Source organism: Phoenix dactylifera, chromosome 11, assembly GCF_051530095.1.
Source record: "Phoenix dactylifera cultivar Ajwa chromosome 11, Ajwa_hap1_PhDact_Kaust_v1.1, whole genome shotgun sequence".
Classification (NCBI taxonomy): Eukaryota; Viridiplantae; Streptophyta; class Magnoliopsida; order Arecales; family Arecaceae; genus Phoenix; species Phoenix dactylifera.
Window position 1 is genome coordinate 1,035,253 of NC_143200.1, and position 16,606 is coordinate 1,051,858.

The following is a 16,606-nucleotide window of genomic DNA, read 5'->3' on the forward strand; positions in this document are numbered from 1 at the left end:
AAAATCGTGCCTAATTATCACAAAAAAGGACAAATCCCTCTGTCACCTCCCAGGTAACATAATATCTTCCTATAAAAGGGAACCTGGGGGAAGGAGGGAAGGGACGACACAGAACGGACACAAATATACACAAAAAAGAACAAACATTCCTCCTCCTTTACTCCCTCCACATATTAGCCTCCTCTGACTTAAGCTTCGGAGGGCCGGCGCCGGAAAGCTCGGCCACCGGCTTTTTTGTAGGACTCTCCGGGAGGACGCCACCAGTCGACGCACCGTCATCCACCGTCCCGGCAGCGGAGCTCCTCCCCTCTTGGTTCGCGGCAGCCCCCGGGTCCAATTTCTAGCAACAGACATAGATAGCGGAAGAGAGGGAGGAAGGCAAACGAACAGAGTAACCTAATACTTACATTGATTCTGAGCAAAGAGTCCTGCAAGGACGAAGAAAACCAAAACCAAACGCATGGTCTTCATGGCGAACGTACCCAAGGGAATTGAAGAAGATAATCACAAGGCTACCTTTACACTATCAAACGAGAGGTAACACCGAGGCTTTTAAAAGCCATTATGGAAATTATTTTGGGTGGGAGTTACTAAATATATTTTCTTTAAAAAGGTTGCTATATATCGATGCCGAATGGAATTGGAAGACAATTATAAGGCTGCTTTTTTTGGCCAATCAAACAAGGACTTTTAAACCATATGGAAACTAAATATCTTCTCTTTAGTTATGGTGACAAAATCTTTCATGGTGGGAATCAGTATATATATATATATTCTTTAAAAAGGTTGTGACAGATACATATAATGAATCGAATTAAACAAGGCAATCAATCACAAGGCTGTCATTTCCCATAAAACAAGAGACAGGCCGTCCAAGGTGTAGGTAAGGAAACTTATTTTGGGTGGGTCCAATTTCTTTTTCTAAGGGGTCAAGAAAGGGCCCAGCGTGGGCAAGCATCCAACTGAAATACTTATATCGCATAAACGGATACAGGGACCAAAAAAGATTCCTTCTCATCCCTCGTCTCGGAGACGACACGCGGCAGTGATCCATAGCTTGGAGATCACCATCTCTTCCCCAGGCTGAAACCGGTTTTGGTTGTGCATCCGGATGATATTAGTTAGAAGCAAAAATTCATACGCATCCTTATCTCCACCTTGGACCTACACCTTACCTACACCTTGGACGGCCTGTCTCTTGTTTTATGGGAAATGACAGCCTTGTGATTGATTGCCTTGTTTAATTCGATTCATTATATGTATCTGTCACAACCTTTTTAAAGAATATATATATATATATATATACTGATTCCCACCATGAAAGATTTTGTCACCATAACTAAAGAGAAGATATTTAGTTTCCAGATGGTTTAAAAGTCCTTGTTTGATTGGCCAAAAAAAGCAGCCTTATAATTGTCTTCCAATTCCATTCGGCATCGATATATAGCAACCTTTTTAAAGAAAATATATTTAGTAACTCCCACCCAAAATAATTTCCATAATGGCTTTTAAAAGCCTCGGTGTTACCTCCCGTTTGATAGTGTAAAGGTAGCCTTGTGATTATCTTCTTCAATTCCCTTGGGTACGTTCGCCATGAAGACCATGCGTTTGGCTTTGGTTTTCTTCGTCCTTGCAGGACTCTTTGCTCAGAATCAATGTAAGTATTAGGTTACTCTGTTCGTTTGCCTTCCTCCCTCTCTTCCGCTATCTATGTCTGTTGCTGGAAATTGGACCCGGGGGCTGCCGCGAACCAAGAGGGGAGGAGCTCCGCTGCCGGGACGGTGGATGACGGTGCGTCGACTGGTGGCGTCCTCCCGGAGAGTCCTACAAAAAAGCCGGTGGCCGGGCTTTCCGGCGCCGGCCCTCCGAAGCTTAAGTCAGAGGAGGCTAATATGTGGAGGGAGTAAAGGAGGAGGAATGTTTGTTCTTTTTTGTGTATATTTGTGTCCGTTCTGTGTCGTCCCTTCCCTCCTTCCCCCAGGTTCCCTTTTATAGGAAGATATTATGTTACCTGGGAGGTGACAGGGGGATTTGTCCTCTTTTGTGATAATTAGGCACGATTTTGCTCATTAATGGCGTAGTGGAGAATAAGGCTGGATCAGACCGGAGTCAGGGAGTTGTCGCGGTTGATCGGACCCATTGGGGTGGTTGAACCGCCGGCCGTGGTGGGCCTGGGGTTCGTAGATGGTAAGTGCATTAATTGCTGAGTGAACCGGCGGTCAGGAAGAGCCATACGCTTTGATGGTTCAGTGATCCGGAGATAATCTTGAGCCGTGTTCATTTAATGACTGAGTGCATCAGAGGCCTGAGGGGGTCTCATGCATTGATGATAGGCCGTGCCGAATACCTGCGGAGATCTCGTGCCTTGATGGCTTAGGGATGGTGGCAGGTTGTAGTGGAGTCATGTATTTAGTTGTCAGATCCTTTAAAGGGTTAGACGGAAATTGGGTATTCGGCTAAGGCATGGGCCTGGCACGGGTGCCGAGCCGAGCTGGTCGCCTAGCGGAGTGTCCTGTGGCGGGATTGCTTCTGGTCGGCGCTCTTTGGTCGGGCGCCTCTCTGGTCGGCGCTCTTTGGTCGGGCGCCTCTCTGGTCGGCGCTCTTTGGTCGGGCGCTTCTGAGATGGCATGACTTGGGTTTTCCCCCAACAGTGTCTATCTCTTTTCGTGAGAAAAGATGAAGAAGACTGGCAACACTGAAAGAAAATAGTACCTTAACCAGTATTCATTCATTAAAAACACAGTTATGATTTTTTTGGTGTAGAAAAAGCTAAATCCTGTTCTTGCAACTTGTATTTCTTTACTAGTTTTAAATCTTTGTATCATAATATTTGATCGTCAATTTTAAATTATGGCCAAACTAGGCTAATATAGTTTCTAACCTTGAACGTCTTTTGGATAGGTCAAGGCCCAGAGCCGTGCTATATTGACGTTTGCATTTCTGGGCGTCCCTGCTACTGCTGCCCAGCCCATGGACGCGGGTCACGTTGTTATAATACGCGAGCGGAATGCGTGGCCGACTGCAACCCCCCTGCAGGAAACCTTTACCAGACTCCATGAGTTCAAGATTCGAAATATGCACTTGTCCTCATGAATAATGATCCATGTGTGCTGTAATTGCTTCACATGCCTTTTTAGAAAGTAATAATAATCCAGTTATGTGATATATTAGAAATGGCTGTCTATCTGTACGTGATATAATCCATAACATCACCCAACAAAACTAGCCAGAAAATATTATTTATGATTAAGGGCTCGTTCGGTTCGCAGGAAAAGGAGGGGGGAAAGTGTGGTCAACGGAAAAGTAATGAAATGCCTCTTGTTTGGTTGGAGTTTTCAAACGAGAGAGATAGAAAAATTGTATTTCCATGGGAATATGATTCCCACATTTCATAGGAAAGTCTTTCCCATGAGAAACATGGGAAAGTTACTTTCCCATGAGGTGGGAATCACTCCTTTTTTATTTTTTTCCAAAAAGAACCTATTTTCAAAGGAGAGAGATAGAAAAGTTGTATTCCCATGGGAATATAATTCCCACATTTCATGGGAAAGTCTTTCCCATGAGAAACATGGGAAAGTTACTTTCCCATGAGGTGAGAATCACTCCTTTTTTATTTTTTTCCAAAAAGACCCTTCAGAATTAAAGAAGCATTAAAGAGGCATTAAAAACCTATTTTTTATTAAGGGCATAATAGGAATTATACATAACTTTCCTAAGAAAGTGGATGGTCAACCAAACATAAGCACTTTGGAAATTTGTCACTTTCCCATGGTTAACCAAACATGCCAAAAGTACTTTCCTAGGTATCCTCTTCCTAGGAATCTGATTTCCAGGAGGAAAAATACTTCCCGCGAACCAAACGAGCCCTAAGATGATAGCACAGTTGGAATGGGGCTAAGATTTCACCGAAGTGGCTCAGGTTCAAAACGCGTGAGCGTCGATTAAATGCGGGGCTGGATGCCTAATCCTATTACTAAAATGTCCCTCCCTCCTCTATTACTAAACTTATTACAATAATATATATATATATATATATATATATATATTATGGTGTATGGATATATTATACAGTAAAAAAATTAAAAAATAATAAATTTTGGAGTGCACTAGATAGATCTCTTTCATCCGCAAAATATTTTTAAAATAGTTGATCACATATGAAGCCACTCAATCTGCTGTTCCATTAGTCTATATATATATATATATATATTTGCCTATGAGATGAGCCCATGGATCTTAGCCGAAATGTCACCCTACTTTAGTACTAAGCTCTCATTCCTAGCATTAGTGGTGGATATAAAAAATAGTCAAAAATAGGTAAAACTTGTGGGTGGGTCCCATTTCTTTTTCTAAGGGGTCAAGAAAGGGCCCAGCGTGGGCAAGCATCCAACTGAAATACTTATATCGCATAAACGGATACAGGGACCAAAAAAGATTCCTTCTCATCCCTCGTCTCGGAGACGACACGCGGCAGTGATCCATAGCTTGGAGATCACCATCTCTTCCCCAGGCTGAAACCGGTTTTGGTTGTGCATCCGGATGATATTAGTTAGAAGCAAAAATTCATACGCATCCTTATCTTAACAGAAATCGATGTAAATTAAATATAAAAGATTTTTAACATCCCATTGAATTAGATCAGCTGTTTGTTAATCTTTTGTCATTGTTTATTCTAACTTCAGTACTATCTCTATTGAGCAAAATCTTTATGAAGTGAGGAATCTAAATGGGACATGACTCTTACCAAGCTCCCAACCATGGATAGTGTAACCCTTATTGACAGTGTAGTGAATAAAAGATGCAGCGTTGGTGGAGTTCCAGGGTCCTCCTAAAGAACCACCCGGCAAATGAACCCTTCCATTAAGGGCATTCAGCCCAAAAATGATTACAGCTCTGAAGCAAGAATGCATCGGATTAGACAGAATTTATGAAGAGAGCAATGAGAAATGCAGGATACGCCTACCACGAAAGCATTCATTATGAAAGCATACTATCCTAACAGAATTTTTCTAGTGGGATCAAGGGAAAAACTAGTCCATGAGGCATTTATAGGAAGTTTAAATAATCAAAGTACCCGGCTTTTTTGAAGAAACCATTGAGTTCATCCCATCTATGCATGGGTAGGCAGCCTTGAGAAAAACCAAACATCTCAGATTTTTTCTTAACAAAAGGAGTACATGGCTGTTGAGGATCCACGCCATATATGACCTTATCTTGCAAGGAGCCCCCAATGCGGAGTTTCAATGGAGAAAATTCTGAAAGGTCACTGTTGGGGGAAAAACCCAAAGTCATACCGCCACGGAGGCGCTCGACTAAAGAGCGCCGACCGAAAAGGCGCTCGGCCAAAGGGCACCGACCAGAAGGCGCTCGACTAAGGAGCGCCGACCAGAGAGAGCGCCAAGAAGAGGCGCCCAACCAAAATAACCAAGTAAAGCTGCTCGGCTAGAAGAGCCGACCAGAGGACGCCGACCAGAGAAGCGCTCGAACTAGAAAGCGCCGACCAGAGACAGCGCCAAATAGAGGCGCTCGGCTAGAAGGTGCTCGCCCAAAGGGCGCCGACCCCGCCACAGGGCGCCCTATTGGGCGACCAGCTCGGCTCGGCACCCCTGCCGAGCCGACGCCTCAACCAAATGTTCAACCTGCCGCCATCTCCAAGCCATCAAGGCATAAGATCTTCGCGGGTATTCGGCACGACATGTCATTAATGCACGAGACCTCCTCAAGTCTCCGATGCACTCAGTCATTTAATGAACACGGCTCAAGACGATCTCCGGATCACTGAACCATCAGAGCGTATGGCTCTTCATGACCGCCGGTTCATTCAGTAATAAATGCACTTACCATCCACGAACCCCAGACCCACTACGGCTGACGGTACAACCACTCCAACGGGTCCGATCGACCGTGACAACTCCCTGGTTCCGGTCTGATTCGGTCCCGTTCTCCACTACGCCATTAATGGGCCAAATCGTGCCCAATTATGACGGAAAGGGACAAATTTCCCGTCACCTCCCAGGTAACACAAAATCCCACTATAAAAGGGAACCTGGGGGGAAAGAGAAGGGGGACGGAAGGACCGGAAAACCCCGAAAGAGGGACCGAAAAAGAGGAGAGAAGATAGAAGTAAACAGCACAGACACCATTGATGACATCAATCTCCTTCACCTTATCCACATATTGACACTGTCTTCTCCACATACTCTCTCCCCCGCTCTCTCCACATATCTGCCCCCTCTGACTTAAGCATCGGAGGGCCGGCGCCGGGGAGCCCGGCCACCGGTTTTCTTGCAGGACCTGCGCCCCCCAGGAGGACACCACCCCGCCGGCGCACCGTCGACCACCGCTTCTGAGGCGGAGCTCCACCCCTTCCGGAGGACGTCAGCAGCCGGCGCGCGGTCGCCCACCGTCCCTGCGGCGGAGCCCCTCCTTCCCCGGCTTCGCGGCGGCCCCCGGGTCCAATTTCCAGCAACAGTTGGCGCTAGAGGAAGGGACTCCGAGCAGAGGAGCGTCTTCAGTCGCCTCGGCGCAGGGACGCACTTGGTACCAGGTACCCATTTACTTAATGTCTTTAGATTATTTCATTCTTGGATTTCTCTCTGCCGACGTCCTCGAGGAACGGACTCCGAGCAGAGGAGCGTCTTCAGTCGCCTCGGCGCAGGGACGCACTTGGTACCAGGTACCCATTTACTTAATGTCTTTACATTATTTCATTCTTGGATTTCTCTCTGCCGACGTCCTCGAGGAACGGACTCCGAGCAGAGGAGCGTCTTCAGTCGCCTCGGCGCAGGGACGCACTTGGTACCAGGTACCCATTTACTTAATGTCTTTACATTATTTCATTCTTGGATTTCTCTCTGCCAACGTCCTCGAGGAACGGACTCCGAGCAGAGGAGCGTCTTCAGTCGCCTCGGCGCAGGGACGCACTTGGTACCAGGTACCCATTTACTTAATGTCTTTACATTATTTCATTCTTGGATTTCTCTCTGCCGACGTCCTCGAGGAACGGACTCCGAGCAGAGGAGCGTCTTCAGTCACCTCGGCGCATGGACGCACACGGTACAAGGTACCCATTTGTGCTTCTACATTAATGTTTTTACGTTATCTATTGTCCTCGGATCTCTGCTGACGTCCTCAAAGAATGGACTCCGAGCAGAAGAGCATTTTCAATCGCCTCGGCGAAAGAATGCTCACGACACCAAACTATTATACTATGGTGAATCCTTGTCACGAGCTGACAAGTATTCAACCCAATTGTTGGGAAAAAATTCGGTCCGCCCCGATAACTCGAGGCTCGGACCCAAAGTTCACTAACTTCGCTAAAATTTTAAGTCCTAGAGACCGCCTTAGGGCTCGGTCGAATCCTGGACTAAGCTCGGAAAGACTCTCCGAGCCCAAATTCCTCTTAGCATAAGCGTTATGCCGGTGGTCGAAGGACCGAGCAGCGGAGCTCGGCAAGCCAAACCTAAAACCCTGTGGCGGGTAAAAGCTGAGGCCCTAGAGCCCATATCCTCAAAACCTAAAACGGACCCGAGCAGAGAAACTTGGACTACAATAGACAAGTTTCCAAAAAAGTATATTCATTTCAAAAGGCCCGTAGGCAAAGTACAAAAATTCGGGTTTGGCCCTTACAAGTATGGGGGGCCATTCCGACTTAAACCAAATAAAGCAAAAATTACACTAAGATTCGAGCTCGACCACTTCGGCTTCGGCAGTGCCAGGAGTGGTTGGCTCAGCAGCCGGGACCTCTTCGGTGGCCTCGGCAGCGATAGGAGTAGCCTCGGAGGCGACCTCGGTCACTTCGGGGACGGCTACGGCCGCCTCGGTCCCCGGAGTTTCTGCCTCCGCAGCCGGCCTCTCGACCCCTGCTCCCGGTTGGAGCAGGTTCACGTCAAAATCCGGGAGGAGCCGCCGCAGTTGGTTGCGGAAATCCCGGAAGCCTTGGATCAGCCCATTCACGCCCTCCTCTTCTAGGAGGTCGCGAAACTCCTCCGACTCGCGGAAGAGCCTCACCGCGTTCTGGGCCTGCTCTCGAGCCTCGAGCTCCCGGGCCTCATGATAGGTGGCCTTCCGCTCGAGGTCCCTTAGCCCCCGCTCGAGCTCTAAGTGGCGAGCGCGGGCACTCTCCACCTCCTGCCCGCGGGAGGCCAGCGCCTGCTCGGCCTTCGCCAGGCGACTTTCTGCGGCGCGCAGCTCGGACCTCGCCAACGCGTGCGCGCCCTTCTCTTCCTCGAGCTCTGCGGTAAGAGCTCGGACTCCCTCCTCGGATGCTCCAACTTTTTCCTGGAGCACTTGACGCTCGGCCTCGGCGGCTTGGTACTTCGCCTCGGCGGCTAAGTACCTCGCCTGGGCCTCGTCAAACCCGCGCTGGCACCTCCGGGCCTTCTCCCGGTATTCTTGGACTAGGTGCGTCAGCATTTCCGTCTCGTGCAAATGCTGTAAAAGAGACGAAAAAAAAACATAAGGCGCCACTAGGAAAAAAAATCTATACAAATTACACAGGAGGAAAATTTTACTTACCCGGACGGCGTTGCAGCGGGTGAAGTCCATGAAAGCATTATAGCTCATGGACTGCATCATGGCCCGGTCGGCCGGGAGCAGCGCGAGCCGAAATACTTCGCGCGCTACTCGAGGGCTCTCGAGGGCTGAATTGCCCTCGAACACCGACCAGGTGGGCGCAAAGGGCACCCGTTCCTCCGAGCTTGATGGACCCGGAAGGCCAGCATCGGCTGGCCTAGGTAGAACCGACCCCGAGGCTCCCTGACTACTCCCCGGCTCGGAGCTAGGGGGCTGGGGTCGGACGAGCGGCCGATCTGACCGCCGCACAACTATGGCGGGGCGTGCAAGCACGGGACCCGCGGAACTCCTCCCCTGGTCGGCGACTGAAGCGTCCCGCCGACCAGGACTTTGCACGGGCGCCGGGCATGGGGGCACCACCGAGGCTGCCCTGGAGCCCGAGCCCCCGGAATCCGCGCCCTCCCTCTGACCAGCTTCGGGGCGCGCGGGCTGAGAAGGACCCGCCCCGGAGTAAGCGGGGCGAGAAGGGCCCGCCTCGGGATGCGCGGGGCGGGAAGGACCCGCCTCGGCCACTGCTGCCGCCGAGGGAGTCGAGGTCGCCGAGACCTTTTGCTTCTTCCTCGGCTCGGTAGGCTCGCCCGAGAGCTCGACTGCCCTCTTTTGGAAGCGGGCGTAGAGGACTTCGCTTTTCGTCACCATCTTTGCGATGTCTGCAAAGATGAACAAAATTAGAACATTAGAACAACAAGGAAATAAAAAGCTGTTTAACTATCCTTACCCTGAGGACGTGCCGAGCTCAGGCCCACGTTCACCAGAGCGTCCTCACTAATAAGGCCGTTCAGCAAAATCCCGTCCCCAAGGCTGCGGATGGTATCGAGGGTCTCCTGCTCACGCGGAGAAAGCTGGGGAGGCCTGTTGATGGACTTAAGCTGGGCTGGCCCCCACCTGGGGTCAAACCCCCAGGACCGTTCAGAGCCAAGGAAGAAGAACTTCTCCTTCCAGCCATGAATGGACGAGGGGGCACCATGAAAGAGTGGCCGACCCGCCCGAAGGGCGATGTAAAGCCACTCTCCGTCTCCCGGATTCGACTTAAAAATAAAAAGTCGTCGGAAAACGTTAACAGAGGTCGGAATCCCCTGCAGTAAACACAGTGACAGGAAGCCCATCACTGTCCTCCAGGCATTCGGAGTGAGCTGCGCCGGAACCAACCGGCATACGGTTAGCAGCTCATTCACGAAGCTGTGAAGAGGAAATTGGAGGCCGGCCCAGAGTGACTCCAGGTGCACTCCAATCCGGCCTACCGGAGGATCGATTATCCGATCCCTTCGCCTGGCGGGTTCCAAACGGAACCCCTGAAGAGGGAAAAACCACTCTTCGGTCATTTCGACCTCCAGGGTGCTCATGGTGGATACGACTTCACTGGGGAGAGAACCCATTGTAGAGGAAGAAAGGGATTAAAAAAGAAAAAAAGGACAACCTGGGGAAGATGCCGGAGAAAAGGAACTTCGGTCTGAGGAAGACTAGAAGAAAGAAAAGCTGGAAGCAGGAAGCAATAGAAAGAGGACAGAAGGCCGGGGGAGAGTTTAAATAGACCTTCCCAACGGCCCGGATCAGCGAGAGACGCTGTATCCTGTTTGGATGGCGACGCGTGTCGGTCTAAAAGACAGAACGACGCATTTAATTAGGGCCAGCGCTTCGAACGCCGAAGCGCCCCATCGGATCGTGCGGAAAGGCGTCCGCAATCGAAGATCGTGCGGCCCCATCATGAGCCCACGACGCGAGGACGCTTCGCAAAAAGTGTCCCAATAATGAGACTTTTCGGAAAACAAGAGACGCCGCCTATTAAAGGCACCTCGAAGCTTCCGATAATTCAAAATGCGCAGTGAATTAAAATTTTTGAAAACCGAAATGACCCAACCAAAGCTACTTCCCGCGCTCTAGCTGGTAGCCAACTGGAACTCGGAAGTCGGGGGGTAGTGTTGGGGAAAAAACCCCAAGTCATACCGCCACGGAGGCGCTCGACTAAAGAGCGCCGACCGAAAAGGCGCTCGGCCAAAGGGCACCGACCAGAAGGCGCTCGATTAAGGAGCGCCGACCAGAGAGAGCGCCAAGAAGAGGCGCCCAACCAAAATAACCAAGTAAAGCTGCTCGGCTAGAAGAGCCGACCAGAGGACGCCGACCAGAGAAGCGCTCGAACTAGAAAGCGCCGACCAGAGACAGCGCCAAATAGAGGCGCTCGGCTAGAAGGTGCTCGCCCAAAGGGCGCCGACCCCGCCACAGGGCGCCCTATTGGGCGACCAGCTCGGCTCGGCACCCCTGCCGAGCCCACGCCTCAACCAAATGTTCAACCTGCCCCATCTCCAAGCCATCAAGGCATAAGATCTTCGCGGGTATTCGGCACGACATGTCATTAATGCACGAGACCTCCTCAAGTCTCCGATGCACTCAGTCATTTAATGAACACGGCTCAAGACGATCTCCGGATCACTGAACCATCAGAGCATATGGCTCTTCCTGACCACCGGTTCATTCAGTAATAAATACACTTACCATCCACGAACCCAGGCCCACTACGGCTGACGGTTCAACCACTCCAATGGGTCCGATCGACCGTGACAACTCCCTGGTTCCGGTCTGATTCGGTCCCGTTCTCCACTACGCCATTAATGGGCCAAATCGTGCCCAATTATGACGGAAAGGGACAAATTTCCCGTCACCTCCCAGGTAACACAAAATTCCACTATAAAAGAGAACCTGGGGGGAAAGAGAAGGGGGACGGAAGGACCGGAAAACCCCGAAAGAGGGACCGAAAAAGAGGAGAGAAGATAGAAGTAAACAGCACAGACACCATTGATGACATCAATCTCCTTCACCTTATCCACATATTGACACTGTCTTCTCCACATACTCTCTCCCCCACTCTCTCCACATATCTGCCCCCTCTGACTTAAGCATCGGAGGGCCGGCGCCGGGGAGCCCGGCCACCGGTTTTCTTGCAGGACCTGCGCCCCCCAGGAGGACACCACCCCGCCGGCGCACCGTCGACCACCGCTTCTGAGGCGGAGCTCCACCCCTTCCGGAGGACGTCAGCAGCCGGCGCGCGGTCGCCCACCGTCCCTGCGGCGGAGCCCCTCCTTCTCCGGCTTCGCGGCGGCCCCCGGGTCCAATTTCCAGCAACAGTCACAAAAATTAGTTCAGAGGAAAAAAAAAAAACTAGATTGGCCATTTGATATTAAAAGCATAGGCATAGATTAATTTTTTAAAATAAAATACTAGGAAAGCACTTACCTTTAACAGCATTCAATAAAATCTTGTTGGAAAGATTCTGCAGGAAGGAAAAAATGAAACACCTGTGTCAATCACCATTTTCAATCATTTTACCTTCACATTCAGAAAGTAATATTTGTTTTGAAAAAAAAAAAGTCTGGATCACACACACTAACATGAGATGGACAAATGAACACACCAAATAAACAATTGAATTATAGAAGGGAACGAAGCATAGTAAACCAAATAGCCCTTCATTTCTTTTCAGAGGAAGAAGAAGAAGAAGATCGTTTTTTTCTTAAGACTATATACTACTACTAATATCAGAAACCATGTCAAGGAAACCATCTTCAAAATGTAAAATGGGACCTCACAGGATTTAGACATTATGAGGAAATATAAATGATGATGGAGTGAACTTTATCAGAAGTACTCGATCCTCATTTTCAATTTCCATTCAACAAACCTATGATATCAAGAAGAGTGAAACAAATAAAATTAGCATATTAATGAAAACTACAAATAGTTTTCACTCGAAATGAAAAAAGGGAAACAATCTGGGAACAACACATAGACAAAAAAAACTCTCCAAATAGAGGCAAAAATATAAATTCTTCATTTTAATTAAGCTCCAAATCATAGAAAACCATTGCCAAATACTGACAAAAATATAAATTTTTACATAGACAATGCTAAGAAAAAAAAATCTAGAAACAACACAAACAATTGCCAAATTCGACCAAAAAAGAAAAAGTTCAGTTTTTGACAAGCTCCACATTACAAATTATAACACAATACAGAGCAAACATCCGAACTTTTGACCAAATTGAGCATTGCTACCAAACTGAACCCCCCCCCCCCACAAAAAAAAAAAAACAATTCTGAGAAAATCCATATGAATAAAAGTTCAGATTTTGACGAGCTCCACATTGCAAAATATAACAGCACTAAGCCAAAAAAACCAAACTTTTTACCAGATTGAGCACGGATGCGAGGCCCCAGCTACAAGTCCCGTAATCACACTTCTCCGGCGGCCACCAATCCAGCGTAGCGCAAACGAAGTCATCGTCAGTGACCGCAATGGCAGTTGTCCCATCGACGACGGCGGTCCCCTTGCTGGCCCCAGCAGGCGGAGAAGCCCCAACAGCGTCCACTGCGACGAAGCTGGAGAGCCATAGAAATGCCCAGAAGCAGAAGCCCAGGAGCCGCAGAAGAGCTCCACCCATCTCCCAGAGGCCTTCAGAGAGAAACAGAAGGAGAATAGAGAGAAAGGTGAGGCCTTTAGGGGCAATATAAGAAGAGAATACCTCCCAGCACCACCATATAAATACTATAATGCCTTCTTACCCGAGGGTGGAATAGGTTGGTACACAAAGCTTGGAATCTATATAGAGGGGCTCCAAGAGGAGAAGGGAAACAGAGGAGGAAGGGGTGTCTTTTAGTCCAAGAAGCATGGGAGGTGATCAGACTCCACCCCGCAACGTTTGAGATAACAGCTGTTATGCAACAACTTTGGAGACCTCTTGCTCCTTTATTTATTTTATAAATAAAATTATGTTTCTAGATTTAAATCTCTAAATCACCTAAAAATAAGTAAACTTGATGAGAAATGAAAACTAAAAAATGCCATAACCATCGTAAAAATTTTGGAGGGGCTCCGTTATTGTGAATTAACGGCCTTATCAAAAGTTGGCTCCATGAAAGATGAACGGGGACCGGACTCCGCTTCCCATGCGCACTGTTTTCACCGTCACCGACAATTTTCTGAACGGAGAGCGGTCAGCTGATGCGGTTATCCTATCCAGTTGAGTGCAGGTATTCCTCCGGGACAGTTTTGTGCGGCTGGAACGAGCCTATAAAGACAAAAGGGACCAACTGCCTTTGTCTTACTGGGGTTAGATTTGGGGTAAATTTGATGTCCCCGCGGGGGGGGGGGGAGCACGTGGTTCGGCTTCTTAAACTTTTATGGACGGCGGTGGCGAGCATGTGAAGCGGAGTTTAAAAAAAAAAGCGGAGTGGGGCCCACTGTAAGGTTTTAGATGCTTCGCTTGAGTTAGGGGGCGGTGCTTGGGAGGGAATACCCCATGTAGATACTGTCCTGTCCCAGATATTGCCACTTGATCTGGGCCGTTCATTTAGCAATGCAGCCGTTTCTAGTTGTAAGTAATCCAGTGTTTGACCATGGCGCGGGGCATTTTGAAAGAGGGACCTTTACTTAAAATTATAGAGGAAAGGGACTTTTCTATATATTGGCAACAAGTGGTACAACAACAGTAACATAGCCATTATATTCTTTTATAGAAATGAAACTCACAAAAATAATATATTGCTCATATAATATTGACTACAAGCTTCTGTTTTGACAAAATTCTTGTGCTTTTGATAAGAAGGACCGAATAAAAATATATTATTCAGCAATATTGTTTGTCAAATTATTAATATAAGAGCTCTTTAGTCAATTAGAAATTTTTAGAAATTCATGCTTATTATGCTAGTACTCATTAATTTATGGAACTAACGGTGATTATTATGCTAAAGAAATGTTTTGGCACAGAAGAGATGTACTTTTGAAGTTTGGCTTCATATATACAAGTCCATTATAAATGTTATGATACACAAAAAAAAAAAAAAAAATTCTTTCTCTCATCTTAGCAAATATCAGAATCATCAATCTTGCACTCGTTTGGAACAATCGAGTTATTGTAAATTAAAGGGTTTTCGCATTGGCAGCACCTTGTGGTCCAACTGCTGTCCTAAAATTCCATTGTTTAAGTGGAGTCTAAGGTACACTCAATTAATGACCTTCCAATAATGCAAGTTGAATGGTTTCATCTCTTTTGTGGCTTGTTGTGGAAGGAGGGCAGGTTATTGTTTTGACATGAAGGAGACACCTCAACCATCAAACTACTAAGGTTGCATCAAACAATGGTTTGTCCTGGTCCTATTGGGATTTTTATTGCAGTTGAGTTGGTTATCATGTCAATTGTGAATCTTAATTATATTAGGATATATGTTAAACTGTGCATCTAATTACTTGTGGGTTTAGTTAGGGCATTCCTTACCATTAGTAGCATTTGTGTACTATATGACTGTACAGCCTTCAGATTGAAAAAGAAATAATAGTTCCTGAAATTGTTTGGTGACTAGAATTGGTGACCGAGTCCGAGTGGTTTTGTATTTGGTCTTTAAGAATATGAGAGTGGTGAGGCATTGTGAGTAGCTTGAGTATGGAATGCCTGTTGGAGTCCAAAGAGGATTTGTGTCTTGCTTCTTTTTTTGTGAGTTAGGGAACAGTTCATAATTTCCATGGTTATCGTGGAGAAAGTATTGTGAGGCATGTTTTGATATTGAACATGAGTTTTGTTATTTTTTTTTTATTAGTAAAATTTTTAGTCCACTCTCTTCAAATTTATTCTCCCTTAATTTTGTTTCTTTCTCATTTTTGTTGCTTGTTCTTGAGGTTCTGGGCATTGGCCAGCCCTATTACTTAGCATCATGCCATTCTATGATAGATCATAGAACCCTCAAAACATGAACTGTGTCATTATAGTACATTTTCTTAGCTTATCTTTCTTCATAGACACATCCAAGTAGAACCGGGAACCAAATATCGTTAGTGCGATTAAAGACTCAAGTCCCGACGGAATATTCTGCAGGACACTGGAATAGGGTATCGTCCTAAGTATCAGGACAGGACCATCCTGCTATTATCCAAACATCCTAATCGGTACATCTTTGGACATTCTCTATTCCAAATGTCGGAACAGGACGAGATGATGGTGCATTCCGTTTTATAAAAAAATCGAAACAGCTTTATTCCATAGTATTTAAAATCTTGAGTGCAATTCCAAGTCTAAAATTTTCTGTCTTCAACTCTCCCTTATTTTTTTTTCCCCTCTTAAGTACAGAATCAACAAAAAAAACAATCTACCTCTAGACAAAAGAGTGGGCCAATTGCGCGATCATTATGAAAGATATACCTTGACTCAAAAGTTTATACGCTTCCAAATCCAGGAAGGATGACAAGAAAACGAGTACAAAATTACCAACTAAAATAATTACGAGACCATCCATCATGACAATGCAGTGCTGCTAACTAGATGTATTCATTTGAATTTAATTTGTAAACGAAGCAATTCCAAGTCCTATTATACTTTCCATTGACGTATTGGATATTAGGAACTACCTGATGACAGTACATGAGAGCTTCACCACCTTAATTCATTCTATAACAACCAAATGTTATATCTTTTGACTTCCTCATCAAGGCTACCAATCAAACTAATGCAACCATTTCCAAACACCAAGCAAGACAAAAGTGCTAAGTTGCTAACAGTGAGCTTAACTTTAAATTGGTAATTTCTCCTCAGCTGGCCATTGACGTAGAAGTCCAAACAGCTAACTTGTGGATGCAAGATTGCAAATTCAGGTTTAGAAAGGGGTTTTAGGTTTTAGGTCTAAAAGAGTTTGATTGGGAACAAAAATTCAGGTTTTATGTTTTAAAGATCTTGTTTTCATGCCAATCAAGAAGTATATAAAAGAAAGGTCCAGACATATAGGCTAAATCTTTTATAGGGTCATCTACAATAAATGAAGCAAGATGAATCCAGATAATTAGCAAGCAAAAGAAGAAAAAAACAATAATTTAGAACAAGGTTCTTAAAACTTTGACATCTTAGAAATCTAAATGGATAGGTGGCACCAAGATGAACTGAGATCTCGGTTGAATAGTAAGTTGGTAAAGACATGGAAAGGTCAAGATGTTCGAACTCGGATCTTCGCAGATATTTATCAAAACCATAACATTTAACCATCAAAAGTTTTA

General features: G+C 46.6%; 1 protein-coding gene across 4 annotated transcripts; it reads right to left on the minus strand.

Moving 5' to 3' along the window:
• Positions 1 to 1,465: 1,465 nt before the first annotated feature.
• Positions 1,466 to 13,270, minus strand: LOC148700547 (heparanase-like protein 3). Of its 4 annotated transcripts, XM_088706304.1 has the most exons (6): positions 13,129 to 13,270; positions 12,756 to 13,018; positions 11,803 to 11,839; positions 5,075 to 5,255; positions 4,745 to 4,893; positions 2,089 to 3,041 (listed from the first exon to the last, which is right to left on the minus strand). In XM_088706304.1, the coding sequence occupies exons 2-6, from the start codon at positions 13,005 to 13,007 to the stop codon at positions 2,860 to 2,862; spliced, it is 801 nt and encodes a 266-aa protein (XP_088562430.1). In that variant the 5' UTR covers positions 13,008 to 13,018; positions 13,129 to 13,270; the 3' UTR covers positions 2,089 to 2,859. The 4 variants fall into 4 exon arrangements, with proteins under 4 accessions (XP_088562431.1, XP_088562430.1, XP_088562433.1 ...); XM_088706305.1 differs by lacking the exons at positions 2,089 to 3,041; positions 13,129 to 13,270 and adding an exon at positions 1,466 to 1,824 and having other exon boundaries at positions 12,756 to 13,122; XM_088706307.1 differs by lacking the exon at positions 13,129 to 13,270 and having other exon boundaries at positions 2,089 to 3,030; positions 12,756 to 13,122.
• Between the last annotated feature and the right edge of the window lie 3,336 nt (positions 13,271 to 16,606).

Bases quoted from the DNA above. Each gene is read 5' to 3' on its own strand.
- LOC148700547 (XM_088706304.1), bottom strand. From the start codon at position 13,007: ATGGGTGGAGCTCTTCTGCGGCTCCTGGGCTTCTGCTTCTGGGCATTT. The intron at 11,840-12,755 runs GTAAAAAGTTTG...TCCTTCCTGCAG, and splicing joins TCGCATCCGTGCTCAATCTG to AATCTTTCCAACAAGATTTT. The intron at 3,042-4,744 runs GTAAGAGTCATG...AGTCTGGTAAAG, and splicing joins TATCCATGGTTGGGAGCTTG to GTTTCCTGCAGGGGGGTTGC.